Raw genomic sequence first — 15,899 nt, forward strand, 5'->3', positions numbered from 1 at the left:
TCTAAGGCCAAAATTAGCCATTCTCCATCCATGGTCAGTATCTCGAAAAATAAGCGTTATATTGAGGATTTCTAATGTCGACATTAAAAGTTGCACTATTTTTTTTATAAAACATTTTGATCTAAAACTTACCAAGAAACTTCTTTGTACTCTCTATTTTAACACAAACGTGATTAACAAGCTAAATTTTAAACTTCGTCACACAACTTTTGCGATTAAACTTTGCACTGCACAAATCCGCACCTTTTCCTTTGAAAAATTCATAACCTTTACCAGAAGAAGAATTAAAGCTTGAAACAGGTACCGCTGTCTTCATAAATGTTAGAGCTACATACTGTAAAAATTTCAGAAAAACATATTAAAATGGAGCAGAGTTGTAGCGAGGTAAACGCAAAAAACATGATTTTATTTTTTTTATTTTTGGGGTAAAATTGCGATTTTGACAATGTTCCCTCACATGAAATTGAAAATAAACCGAATTTTCGTTTTCAGCACCATCAAAAACATACACAGTATGACTAACATTGGCCATTCACCTCTCCATAGTCAGTATCTCGAGAAATAAGCGTTTTTTTGGGGGTGTTCCGCTCGTCTAAAGTCTGGACAACTCTCTAAAGAGAGTCATTAATATTCAGCTGAGCGGGGTGCTATTGTCAGAGTTGAAAAATTCCATAAACAATGGATCTACCTGTTTTATAAAATTAAACCTCTATACAATTTCAGAACTTGGACAATGGCACCCCACTCATCAGAACTATATATAAAAGAGTCATTGATATTCAGCTCAGAAGGGTGCTTTTCTTCAAGGTGTGAAATTCTGTCAACAAAGAATCTACCTGTTTTATCGAATAATCCCTTTATTTATTTAAGTACAAATTTCTATCAATAGTACCCCGCTGAGCTGAACATTAATGACTCTCTTCGTTTGCTAGCACAACTATAATGTTAATTTATACGTTTATATCGATAATTTCCACCTCTACTAGTTTCATCACTTTTTATTTCACAATTATTTATGTTTATTTCATTATGTTTTCTATCTTTTGCGTTATTTTGCCGATTATTAGCGCGCTCATCACTGCATCACATTAAAAGGCATTATGAGACAAAACGGATAAAAAATCGTGCTAGAGAGAAACAAACAGCAGAATAAAGTAGAGATGATAATGAAACAAGAAAAATGCTGTAAATTAATGACCAATAACAAAAATAATAAACACTGGAAAAAAAGTTTAAAATAAATACCTATAGACAAAGCAGATTAAGAACATTGAAGGAATCACGACATAAAATAAAAAAATCTTTGAAAAACCAAAGAGAAAGAAAGTTTAAGGGAAAAATTCACGTAATATCAAACCCTTTGATATTGACATTCAAAGTGGAAAATATTTTAAAGAAAAGAAAAATATCAAAAAAAAAACAAGAAATTTCACTACAAAAGAAAAAGGACTAAGATAAATGGTAAATTGAAATGGTTCAAAATGTCAAAACAGAGACCTAAATATTTCTACTTGTATGCTCATTCTGTATTCTATATAAAAAGTAGGTACACTAAGGATAAGAGACACCATAGTAGATATCTCCATAAATATTTTTCAAAATTAAACTTTAAAGGTAAACACTTTAAGAGGAAAATAATTAAAAAACAGCCAGTTTTACATAATGTTCAAAAATATTTTTTAATTACTTACGAATTATGATTTTACGGAGGACTATCATCATCAGAATAAGTACACACACTGGTATAACTGTTGAAAGAACCACTACACGGACATGATCTTCCGAATGTTGAGGGTTATGCTGACTAGTTTCCGTAACACCATCTGAAGCTAAGTCCAAAGGATCCATGTCCATGTTAAAAACTCAAACTACTACAAATTTACTCTTGTATGTTTACTCTCGTTCACTGATCATCAATCACTGGTCTGTCTCTAAACTACCTACAAGTATTTAATACCTTCAAGCTGATAAAAAATTCTATTATGATAACATATTAATATCTTAATTAATTTTCTATAGCTCCGATTTAAGCCAGTACTCGACGTTGGACTGGTGTCGACTGCCATCTTTTTGAAACGATTTGTTTATATTGCAGTTATATGTTAATTACTTCTAATCAGTCGACTGGTATTAATTTTACATTTTAAGGAGTTGTTTGTTGAGAAAATAACGAGAAAAAGTACTTGGGGAATTCTGACGTTCCGTAGAAATGTATCTAAATTCATAACCAGTGGACATTACTCTGTAGGTACAAGAAGTAGATATGTAAATATTGTTAAATGATTCATTGGCTTGATAGCTGATTTATTATTATGTAAATAAATCTTTGGATAGTCTTTTTGATTATAGGTAAGCTCGATGACCTTGAAGACGAACTTGTTTGATAAACAAAAGTACCGGGTGGCCTACATATTTCAATTAAGTAATACGTTTGTATTCAAATTCCTTAAAGATTAGTGTTTATGTTACCGGCCAAATTTCAGGACAAACTAGTTTGGCCTAGGCCAAACTAGTTTGTCCTAAGCGCGTTAGGATAAACTAGTATGGCCTAGGCCAAACTAGTTTGTCCTATCGGACGTAGGCCAAACTAGTTTATGCTGATATAAATACACACACTGCAGGTTAAATTAGTTTATCCTGATATAAAGACGCACACTTCAGGCCAAACTAGTTTATATAAAGACGCACAGTTCAGGCCAAACTAGTTTATATAAAGACGCACACTTCAGGCCAAACTAGTTTATCATGATATAATAACAAGGGCGGATCCAGGGCCGATTTTCGGTGGGGGCCATCGACTTTTTGGGGGCGTAACGGGGGACTTGGGGCATTTTTTTTAAATTATGGCTAAAGTGGAGAGTTTTAAGGCATTTTTCACACACTTTTGAGTGGCATAAAAACACTCAAAGCTTATCGTTATTAAAGTACTATTAAAGTCAGTACCGATTCCTACACATTTCTTCGGATCCAAGTGCAGTTCTTTCATCAAGTTTAATACTTACTATTTTCCCAAGGCTTCTCCTGTCAGGCGTTGTTCTTCCCCTCTTTCTTAATTTTCACTAAGTATTTTTATGTTCTCATAAGTGTCAATGAACTTGATTAAATTTTCACGAATGTTGTTATTGTGTATGTATCTCAAATTTAGAGAAAGCTGTTCCACGTGGGATGCGTCGGTCGTTTCGTCAAATATGACAGAGTAATAATTTGAACTTTGAACCTGGTTCATTATTTGTTCAATTATAGTACATTCTTTCACGGTTTTTGCTCTAAATTTTAAAGAACCGCTCGGATTGACATGAGATTTGGCATACGTATAGCTTACATGTCAAAGAAAAAAAGTGATATTGTGCCGATGTGTGCTTTTGCCATGGGGGTGACTTTCACCCCCTCTTGTGGGAGAAAAAATATATGTCCAAAATAAGTCCGGATATGGGTAAACTGACTAATTCTAAGTAACTGTTGTTCTATAGTGCTATTTCGCCAAGTCAACACTTTTGGAGTTATTTGCGAGTGAATATGTTCATTTTTTTCAACAAAATAACCACATTTTTAGACGCTTTTTCGCAAATAACTCAAAAAGTATGTATTTTGTCGAAAAAAACGTTCTTAGCAAAAATATAGCCTATAAAAAAGTAAAAAAATGGTGTACGCGTTAGGTCTCTGGATCTCGTAGAACCAGAGGTATAGCCAATGAAAAATAGATTCATATTCACCAAATTTCAAATAGAATATTTCGACGTGAAATATCCAAAAAATTAAGCACTTTTTGGAAAAAACAAATTATAACTTTTTTAAAGTGTTTAAAAAAAGCTTTATTTCTGTTTTAACAAAAAGTTTCTAGCATTAAATTTAAGCAAGTTGCGCTCAAAATAAAGTTGGTCTCTTTTGTTTTGGCAAAAAAAATCGAGAAAACCACCCCTAATTAGCAACTTAAATGAAATTAATCATTACCGCTCCACAAATTATTTTACTTATGTTGTGTTTATATGATCTGTAAGTTTCATCGATTCAAAGTGCTTATTTTTGAAAAAAATTGGTTTCAAAGTAAAATTTTTAAAAATTTTAATTTTGAAAAATATGCTTTTATTCAAAATAACTTAAAAATTGTTAGAGATACCAAAAATCTCGAAAAACAAAAAAAGTCAGCATTGCTTTTCTGAATATCATGTATTTTTTTGTTTCTCTGTTAGACAAAAATTGATTAAGATTTGGTGTTTCGAAATTTGCATACATTCGTGATCAGTGACTCGTTCAACCCCTTTTAACTACAGCCCTTTCAAAAATAAGGACTTTGAACCAATGAAACTTACAGATCGTATAAACAATATATACAAGAGTCAAGAAACTTGTGAAGTCGTAACGATTAAGTTCATTTAAGATACTAATTAGGGGGTGATTTTCTCGATTTTTTTACCAAAACCAAAAGGGACTAACTTTATTTTGAGCGTAACTTGTTTACTTTTGATGCTAGAAATTTTTTTTATAAAACAAAAATGAAGCTTTTTTAAACACTTTAAATAAGTTGTAATGAGTTTTCCCCGAAATGTGCTTCGTTTTTGGTCATTTCACGTTAAAGTATTCCATTTGGAATTTGACGAATATGAACATATTTTTCATTAGCTGTAACTCTGCTTTTTTTAGGTATAGAGACGTGATATATACACCATTTTTTTTAAATTTTTTAGAGGCTATATTTTTGCTATGAATGTTTTTTCGACAAAATACTTACTATTTGAGTTATTTGCGAAAAACCGTCTAAAAGCGTGGTTATTTTGTTGAAAAAATGAACCTATTCACTGCCAAATAACTCGAAAAGTATTGACTTAGGTAGTGAAAAAACTCTATAGAACAAAAGTTACTTAAAATTAGCCAGTTTATCCATTTCCTGACCTACTTTGGACGAATATTTTTTCACCCTCAAGAGGGGGTGAAAACCAACCCCAGGGCAAAAGCACATATCGGCACAATATCACTTTTTTTCTTTGACTTGTTAGCTATGTGTATGCCAAATTTCATGTCAATCCAAGCGATTCTTTAAAATTTAGAGGTTTTGCAATATTTTACCGTTAAAGAACGGACTATTATTTCTTCGCCACAATATGTGTATGTTGCGCGGGAAGATGCTGTGGATAGGTGTTGTTTAAGAGTCTCATCTCCTGATGCGATTTTGATCCTTAACAATTCCCTGTTATTTCCCTCATTGGTAGGTCCAGCATCTTCGTCCAGAAGCAGAAGGCCATCATCACGATGGCCCCTTAGAGGAATATTTAGTCGGCCTAAGAACAGTATAGACTTTAATATTGGTCGTAGTCTTTCTCTATTTTCTTGTATGTGTTTAGACCTCTGAGAGTATATCTGGTCAATGACTGACTTTTGCGGGTTGCGATATTTTTGTAGAAAATCCAGCCCAGCCTGAACGCACTCCTTGCGCTACGATGTTTTTTCATGGGTTTATATGGCTCCGTCTGTACCCATGAGTTTGGGGAAAGATGTTTAAGGTTTCTGGCAAGACCTTGGGCTGTCATCCCTTTATTGTGACCACATTTTTCATTCTTCTTTTTATTCTTTGTGTGTACAGAATATGGAAATTGATATCATTTTGATGGCTGCCAAGGTCGTTCTAACAATTGACACTGTCTAAAATTATCAACATTTTGATTTACAAAACATGCTATATCATTCTTGAAGCCTCCGTTACTGCTTTTGTTCAGTTCTAGTCCAGAAGACTTATTTATCCCTTGTTTTGTACATATATGTACCTATACAGGGTGTCCAGAAACTCTACCTACAAACGAAGACGGATGATTCTTCAGATAATTTTAAGACAATTTAACCTAATTCACTTAGTCCGAAAATGCTTCCTAAGGGAGCTAGAGTTGTACACATATTTATCTTACAAAGATAAATCTACTCCATCCATTACGAATTTTTAGTACCTATCATAGGCGTCCGTTTTGGGTAGGGTAACGGTTATTTTACCGCATAACTTTTTTGTCTTTAATTTTCAAGCATTTTTGGCTCTGAATTATTAAATTATGAGGTATTCTAGTACTAAAAGATACTCTTGCTTTAAGTCGATAGGATACACGGTTTTCTAGAAAAATCGATTTTAAAATTTTTCGTTCATTAAATTTAAAAAAAAAAAATTTCAAAAAAAACCTATTTAGAAAGACGAAAACTGGTACATTTATTTATATTCCAGAGATGAATCGATTTCATTAATTGCGAATTTCTAGTACTGGTCATAAGCGTTCGTTTTGGGTAGGTCAACAGTTATTTTATAGCATAACTTTTTGTCTTTAATTTTTAAGCATTTTTGAGACTATATTATTAAATTATGATGTATTCGAGTACTAAAAGTTACTCTTGCTTTAAGTTAGTAAAATACATCGTTTTTCTTTTGCAAATTTTTTTCAATTTTGTTTTCAAATTCCGCAAATGAAAAACTTTCAAATCAATTTTTCTAGAAAACGGTGTATCCTACCGACTTAAAGCAAGAGTACCTTTTAGTACTAGAATAACCCACAATTTAATAATCCAGTGTCTAAAATGCTTAAAAGTTAAAGACAAAAAAGTTATGCGATAAAATAACCGTTGGCCTACCCAAAACGGACGCCTATGACCGATACTAGAAATTCACAATGGATGGAGTCGATTCATTTCTGGAAAGTAAATATGCATACCAATTTTTGTTTTTCTAAATAGAAGCGTTCTGGAGGTATTTAAGAAAAACTAATTACATGACGCCATCTTCAAAGAGCTCTGGCTCCCTTTAGGAAGCATTTTCAGACTAGGTGAATTGGGTTAAATTGTCTTAAAATTATCTGAGGAATCTCCTGTCTTCGTCTGTCGGTAGAGTTTCTGGACACCCTGTATATGTTTGAAAATAAAAACATTTAAACTGCAAATATTTAAATTTATATTTTTTTAAATTCTCGGAGGGGCCATGGCGCCCATGGTCCCCTCTCTGGATCCGCTCGTGTATAATAAAGACTCACACTTCAGGATAAACTAGTACGGCCTATTCTAAACCAATTTAGCCGAGTCGAAAGTGATTTAGCCAACATGTAAGGACTTTTACATGCAGGGAATTCCCAAATCACGTCCCAACAGGGATGGCAAAAAAATTATACATCGATTTATTGTATCATATATATATCGAATGAAAATATTGATACATGCTATAAATCAATATATTCTTGTATTATTAAATAATATAAAAAATAACAAGTAAAAGAATGAGGTTTTCTCCAAAAATTAAAAGAAAAGATACACTTACGAATAAAATCGAGTACGAATTAATCTTGTTTTCACCAATTTGTAAAAAATGTGAAAACGTTGAATTGTCCACGTCTGTCTGTCCATCCGTCCGTCTGTCTGTCTGTTCGTGAACTCAACTCTTCCGTCATTATACCAGCTAGAGAATGACAAATGAGGTGTCAAATGTAAGCTTATAATCCAAGGATGGTACTCGGTATTAAAGGTGAGAAATTTGACCTAGGCTGTCTGTCCGTCCGACCGCGAATATAACTCAATAATATTGTTTGTTTCTTACGAATAATTATAATTTTAATAAAAATGATTATTTTTCCAAGAACAAAGTATTTTATTCAATTTATTATTTATATTAAGCCGTACTAGTTCGCTGAATTACTTTCTTCTTCTTGGCTTTTTTCTAATATGAGCTTGCCGTTTTCGTCTTCCATAGCACTCTATTCTCCCAGTCGCCATTTCTGAGGTCTCTATCTATCATAGCATTTCCTATGTGAGCTTTCCATCTCACAGCAGGTCTTCCTCTCCGTCCTCCTCCCCGCTTGTCCCAGTCCAGTAATCTTTTCGGCCATCTGTGCTCCGACATTATTTGTACATGCCCGTACTATTTCAAGGCTCTACTTTTATTACAACAACTTTTTTGTAATTGAGCACTCTACTTCTATTCTCTTTCATATTTCCTCTGTTATTATTCTATCCTACCTGGTGATTTGTAGACACCTCATAAACTCCAGTTCAACTGTTCGTATTTTTATTTCGTATTATTGTTGTCACTGGTCATTCTTCCGCTCTTTTAGGGTAATATTCAGCACTATGCCCTAAAAAATCCTTTTTTGTTATCTTTAGTTAGAGTGTTCTTCCATATCACTCTATGGAGTGCTTTCGTGGCTTGTTTTCCTCGTACTATTTTCATTTCTATATCTTTCATACTCATACAAGTGCCATCTCGGTTTATCATTTACCCTAAATACTTAAAAGTCTTACAACTCTTAATAGTGTCTTCTAAACTTACGATTAAATCAGCAACCAATCTGTAATCAATTACTTTCGACTAGGCTAAACTAGTTTATCCTGATAGGATATGCCTAGGTCAAACTAGTTTGGCCTGAAGTGTGCGTCTTTATATCAGGACAAACTAGTTTGGTCTAGGACAAACTAGTTTGACCTACGCGTGATAGGACAAACTAGTTTGGTCTAGGCCTTACTAGTTTATCCTAACGCGCGTAGGCCAAACTAGTTTGTCCTGAAATCGTGTTTGGTCGGTAACATTTATATCAATAAGGACAAAGATTTCAGGTATTATTTTTCAGTCTTGTCCCGAATTCGACTGAATTGGAGTTGGTTATATTATCATAAAATCATTTTTTGGCAAAATTGTGGCTTATTCCCATTAAAAATAGTTGATTATAAAAATGCCACAAAGAAATAGCTTCGGAACAACATCATATAATATGGCTCATTATTTTTACATTTACTTTTGATCTCCATCTGGCTTTGTATGTTTATACTTTCAAACTGGGTGTTTTTGGTGACCATGTTGCCGCCTGGTACAAAATCGATCAATTGTGATCCATTGTAATTTGTAAAGTGTCATACAGACCATGTATTTCCAACATCGATACTATATACATTTCTGTCCCCATTTTTGCTGTATCCCCAATATTTTGATATCAGTGTGTCCGATTTGTTTTGTTGAGAAAATTCCGAAGAAAAGTATTTGGGGAATTCTTGTTTTTTGTTGTAGAAATTAATCTGTTCCTAACCAGTGAACATTATACTGGAGTTAAGTCTTCTTCTTCTTCTTTTTTATAGACATGACTCTGTCTTTTTGTTCAATGTGCCTCCAGTAAGTTGTCATATCATCGTTTTTATTGTCTTCTCACTGATCGTCTTCCTTTTGGAGAACCGTCTCCTGCTGACCTTACTACTCTATTTGTTGTCATACGGCTTATGTGGTCATTCCATTCTACTCTTCTGTTTCTTACCCAGTTATTAATGTTGCACATTGCATCTCCGTCGTATATCTGTACTTCTAACTCTGTCCCATAAAGTCTTACCATCGATTTTTCGAAAGGTTTTCATCTCCGCTGTTTCGAGCAATCTTTTTGTCCTCTCTGTGTCAGGTCGTATTTCTGCCGCATATGTCATTATTGGTCTGATGACTGTTTTGTAAATTCTGTCTTTCATTTCTTTTCCGATATTTTTATTTCTCCATAATGTGTCATTCAGGCAACCTGCGGCTCTGTTTGGTCTATTCACTTAATCTTCCAATTCTGTTTTGAGCTTTCCGTAGCTAGATAGTATGATGCCTAGGTATTTAAACTCCATCACTTTTTCTATTATCTGACCCGCCAGCTCCAATTTACATCTTATTGAATTTGCTGTTATAATTATGCATTTTGTCTTCTTTGGGGAAATTAACATATTAAATTTCTGGCGGTTATATTAAATTGGTGCAGCATACGTTGTAAGTCATCTTCACATTGACAGATTAGTGTTGCATTGTCTGCATAGCAGATTATTTTAAGTTGTTTTTCTCCCATTTGGTATCCATTTTTAGTTTTCATTTTTCTTATTATTTAAGCCATGATCAGGTTAAACAATAAAGGTCTCAGGGAATCCTCCTGTCTTATCCCATTGCCAGCTTCAATTGGATCACTTAGTTCATCTTCTACTTTTACTTTTATTGTGCTGTTCTGGTAGATGTTTTCGATCGTTTTAATTATTCATAGATATTTCCCTTGAGTATAACAAATGGAAAACGTCCTTTAATTTAACCCTGTCAAATGCTTTCTTAAGGTCCACAAAACATAAAGATGCCGGTTTGTTTTATTTTAACGATTTGTCTTGAACTTGCCACTGCCTCATTAGAAATATAGCGTCAGTGTGTTGTTTGTTATCACTTTGGTTGTTAATTTTAATGTTGTGTTTAATAAGTTAATTCCTCTGTAATTCTCCGCGTCCGATTTGTCTTCTTTTTTGAAGAGAGGTATTAGGATGCTTGATCTCCATTCTTGTGGTATTCTGTTTTGTTCTATTATTTTTCTATTAGTTTCAATAGTTGTTTAGTCAGATCTTGTCCGCCATTTTTTAGTTCGTTCTATGTATATTCAGTCCTCTCCTGGATATTTTCTATTTTTCAATTTTCTTAATGCTTTCTTTACCTCTCTCCTTATTTATTTCTCCGTTTGTCGTAATTTCAGATGTTGCTGGTTATTCATTATCTTTGACTCAAACTCAAGTACCTACTATTTTTAGTTTTCAAGACGTAAAAGTTTTTTAGGCTTTCGAGGAACTATGAAAAAAATTTTCAGTAGTAATTGCACAAGAGCTCTAAAATTATCGAATTTTTCCCGAGTGACACTTTGACAGTTTTAATTTCACTACCCGAAGGGGGGTGGAATTATGTCAAAGTGTCACGAGGGCAAAAATTCCATAATAATTTTAGAGATCGAGTGCAATTTGTTGCGATTATTTCATGAATAAAACTGTTCAAAACCAAAGTTTTATTGTAATTTATTTATGTAAGTACAAATTAGTACAATTAAACACATAGTTGTTATAAATATTTGACGGTTGAAAGTCGTGACTTTAATAATTTTTAAAACGTTAATTGTTATTAATGTCACCGAATGTATTTTTTCTCAGCAACGAAGGGCATCTGACGTAATATACTTGACGACGGGATATTATCAAAAATTATCAGTTTAATTTTTATTTGTGTAGCTTTCTATTAGTCAGAATCTCCTATGAATGAAATAATCAGAAGTAATTGCACAAGAGCTCTAAAATTATCGAATTTTTCCCGAGTGACACTTTGACAGTTTTAATTTTACGACCCGAAGGGGAGTGAAATTATGTCAAAGAGTCACGAGGGCAAAAATTCCATAATAATTTTAGAGATCGAGTGCAATTTGTTGCGATTATTTCATGAATAAAACTGTTCAAAACCAAAGTTTTATTGTAATTTATTTATGTAAGTACAAATTAGTACAATTAAACACACAGTTGTTATAAATATTTGACGGTTGAAAGTCATGACTTTAATAATTTTTAAAACGTTAATTGTTATTAATGTCACCGAATGTATTTTTTCGTAGCAACGAAGGGCATCTGACGTAATATACTTGACGACGGGATATTATCAAAAATTATCAGTTTAATAATTACGTATTTTTTATGAGAAATAAGCCACAATTTTACTAAAAAATGAATTTATTAACGTTTCGAAGCCCAAATCGGGTTTCGTTGTCAAAATACAAAATACTATTTAAATAAAACAAACATGTTGTTGCTAAGTAAAAAAAAATCTTCTAATAATTTATTTAATCTGACTCATTTATATTGGCAATTCAGACGTATATTATACATTTTAAAGTAGAAGACTTTAAAATGATATCGCTTATTTAAATTTGTGGTTTTATATTTATAAAATTTTAAATTTATAAAATTGTGGCTTATTTCCCATAAAAAATACGTAATTATAAAAATGCCACAAGGAAATAGCTTCAGAACAATATCAGTTTAATTTTTATTTGTGTAGCTTTCTATTGGTCAGAATCTCCAATGAATGAAATAATCAGAAGTAATTGCACAAGAGCTCTAAAATTATCGAATTTTTCCCGAGTGACACTTTGACAGTTTTAATTTTACGACCCGAAGGGGAGTGAAATTATGTCAAAGTGTCACGAGGGCAAAAATTCGATAATATTTTAGAGAGCGAGTACAATTTGTTGCGATTATTTCATGAATAAAACTGTTCAAAACCAAAATTTTATTGTAATTTATTTATGTAAGTACAAATTAGTATAATTAAACACACAGTTGTTGTAAATATTTGACGGTTGAAAGTCATCACTTTTATAATTTTTAAAACATTAGTTGTCATTAATGTCACTGAATGTACTTTTTCGTGGCAACGAAGGGCATCTGACGTAATATACTTGACGACGGGATATTATCAAAAATTATCAGTTTAATTTTTATTTGTGTAGCTTTCTATTGGTCAGAATTTCCTATAAATGAAATAATCTGAGTAAGTATAATACTACTGAAAAGTAGGCTAGTACCTATTATTGTACATTAGCTTTCTATCTATTTTTTAGTAGAAACGAGTCGCATAGAGTACCTATAATTCATAAAAGACCTAGAGTGACTTACAAGTCTGATTTTCGAAATACTATACCTAGGTTTGTAGTAACTAAATTATTATTTTAACCATACTCCTAATGGTAGGGGAGCCCAAGCGAGGATTTTTGCAGTTACTCGAGAGCGTGTCACATTATCACATGGGGAGAAACTTTGTACCCTGTAAATGTACCTCTACCATTATATTGGCTTTTAATACAGGGGAGTTCGTTAAGGGGGTCCGAAAAAAAATCTATCCGTAGAAAAACTGGAAATCGCCAGATTAAGATAAGGTAAGTTAAGTACATGCAGAATAGTGTATATTTCGAAAATCTGACGATTTGAGTGGGGCGTAGGAAATGGGTGACTCACAGAGTTTCACAAGAAAAAGCGAATATTTCGAGAAATAAATGTCAGATCGAAAAACTAAAACATATGTGTTCAATATTTTTCAAAAATCTATCGAATGATATCAAACACGACCCCCGCGGAGAGGGATGGGGGGGGGGGGGGCAAATTTAAAATTTTAAATAGGAACTCCGCGATATTTCGCGAAATAAACATCAGATCGAAAAACTCCAAAATACACGTATTCAATATTTTTGAAAAACCTATTAAATGACACCAAGGCAGACCCCCCACTTTAAAATCTTAAATAGAAGCCCCCATTTTTTATTACAGATTTGGATTCCTTTCGTAAAAATCATCATCATCATCATGCAATCTCTTCTGTCCACTGCTGGACATAGGTCTCTTCCATTTTCGCCACTCTACGGTTCTGTGCATCTTGTTTCGTAAAAATACCTAACTTTTATTCGAAATATTTATCAAATTATGGATAGATGGCGCTATAATCGGAAAAGAGATTGTTAAAAATAGAAAATTAAATTAAAGAAATGGAAAGTTCCCACTTAAATGAAAAACTTTACTTAACTTTTTTTGGTTTTAGGATCTAATCTTCACAACCCAATTGGTTCCCATAACGCTCAAGTAACTGCAAAAGCATACTTTCCTCCCCTACTATATATCATAACTTCGATTACAATATTGGGGAAATACCATACATTAAACTTGTCAACGTACATGTTTTTCTGGGTCAAAATTTGTTAATTTAATTTAATTCATTATCAAATCAAAGATTTAAATCTCTGATAATGAATTCAATATACGATAATATAGTTAATAGAAGTATTGAAATATAATTTATTCCCTATAAAAATTAGGATTAAATAAACAAATTTGCAAACATCAATGATAAAACTAAGATTCAATTATTGAAACCTGATGGAAAAATAAATATATAAAATTACATATTTTAATAATAACCGACGTAATGTGCATAATGTGCTAGATTATAGGTGAATACAGATTATTGTGATGTGTTGCTACGACTTGAACCTTTACTCACATTGATTTGATGCCTAACACATAATATGCTACGTCACTTAAACTGTTAGATTTGAGTGTCTAACTCTATCACGTAGAAGAAGATGTTCTTGCTTCCATTTTTACGTCTAGAAAATTAGCCATCGTAATAAACAATAGCGTTACAACTCTTCGTAAGTTTTTGCCGCGTTTACTATTGCCTTTCATTTTTGTCGGTCCTGTTCCACTCTTTTCCATTGTCTCACTCCCATTTTCTCCAGATCCTCTCTAACTGCATTTTTCCAGCTTTTTCTAGACCGTTCCACAGATCTTTTATCTTTCCTAAAACACATTTGTTTCTTTATTTTTCATTTTACTCATATTTTGAGAACAAGGAATCAACTTTCTTTGGAATTTTTCCTAGACAAATAGACTGCATGTGACTACATATTTTAGAGTCACCTTCGTCTTCTTAATTCGTCGTCTCCTTGCCTTATACATGGTAAAAGGCAGAGAGTAAGACAAGAGTGTTACCAGAAAGTGGCCCCACGAAAAGTTTCAAATTTGTTGTTTAGATCTGGGACTTCTGAAATAAGTCGGAAATTTACTAAACGCAACAGCAGGTGACAGAAAGTGGGTATTATTCCAATCACGGGTTATAGTATAAAATTTGACGTTATCAAATAAATAGAATGTCAATTAATTAATTTCAAGCTTAATAAATTATTTTATTATAATAATTGATTAATAAATAAATAAACAATTTATAAAAAAATTCAATAAGTTATCTTCTTTTGTTATTTTATTCACTTTGGCGGAACATTCAACACAAGCATTCCTTAACTGTGTCAACAATGAGGTTAGCTTTGTACGTTGTCAAAATTTATGGTAAAATAACATAACCTATCATAAAATTTCTGACTCCAATATAAAATTGTTGTGAAACAACTGTTTGTATACCTACTATAAAAAACTTCAAAACGCAAAAGTTCGACAAAATAACAGCAAAACATTCAACAAACTGACAGCCACAAAAGTAAACAAATCAAAACGTCAGAAATTGTACTTAAAATATGTGAAAATATCCCCAATCGTCTTTTTTTTGCACCTATCTCTTTTCAATGCACTGAGTGTAGATCGTTCATAAAAATAACATGTGTTTTTACTTAATAACAGGCGGGAGGCGGGAGCTGGTTTGTCATTAATTTCATGCGTGGAAGAGAATGATGCTAAATAGATAAAAAGTATGTGTTTTTTCTCGCCAGGTATAGGGCTTTTTATCGATTGTCATTTCTTTCAAGCTTCTGTCATGTGTTGTATAATCTGTGGATAATATTAATCTTAGATTAACGAAACCGGTTTTGTTAATCTAAGATATTAATATACACGGATTATACGACATATGACAGAAGCTCGAAACAAATGACAATCGATGAAAAGCCCTATTAATGACGCACGGGTAAAGACTCGTGGACTCAACTGTACAAACATTCATTTTTATTTATGTAGATGTTGAATTTTCAATTTGCAATTTATATTAATTTTGCAATATATTGGTTTTGTTTTTTGCTCTACTTTATTAACTTGTAATTTTTTATTGACGATTTATCTAATTTCAGAAAATATTATTTTATTGTTATTATTATTTTTGACTCTATTGTCCATTGTCTATAGCTTTGTCCATAAAATTGTATAATTTTCAGTGACAGTAAAGCATATTTCTATTCTATTCTATTCTATTTTATTAAATGCAAGCAATTTAGACAAATAAAAAAAAATGTGCTTCTATATGAAATTTAAGAAATATGTGGTACAACGCCGCGGCGCGCCGCGCGCCGTTTCAAAATGATTTCATTTGATTTTGCGGTTTATCTATTTGTACTTAATAACGTATAACCTTGAACCAAACAATTTTTTCATTTAATTAGCCGGTGACACGGCACCTAAAAAAAATAATATGAATTAAAAAACAAACTCGTTAAAACAGAACAACATATTTAATTGTGGGGTTATTATATTTCTAATGAAAATCGTTCAGGTATAAAGTCAGGCATAATTTCTTTCGAATATTTTCGAAAACAGCAATTTTCCAAATTGCCGAATGGTTTACGATAATACGATATATGAGTTTTTTC

General features: G+C 32.4%; 1 protein-coding gene across 1 annotated transcript in view; it reads right to left on the reverse strand.

The window, feature by feature from the left end:
- LOC126890751 (uncharacterized) overlaps positions 1-2,079 on the reverse strand; it is a 65,855-nt gene extending 63,776 nt beyond the window's left edge. The window contains exon 1 of the mRNA XM_050659922.1: positions 1,692-2,079. Coding sequence (XP_050515879.1) covers positions 1,692-1,854 — 163 coding nt within the window. The 5' untranslated portion in view covers positions 1,855-2,079. The remainder of the gene's footprint in view (positions 1-1,691) is intronic.
- Positions 2,080-15,899: the final 13,820 nt, after the last annotated feature.

Source organism: Diabrotica virgifera, chromosome 8 (genome assembly GCF_917563875.1).
Source record: "Diabrotica virgifera virgifera chromosome 8, PGI_DIABVI_V3a".
Taxonomy (NCBI): domain Eukaryota; kingdom Metazoa; phylum Arthropoda; class Insecta; order Coleoptera; family Chrysomelidae; genus Diabrotica; species Diabrotica virgifera.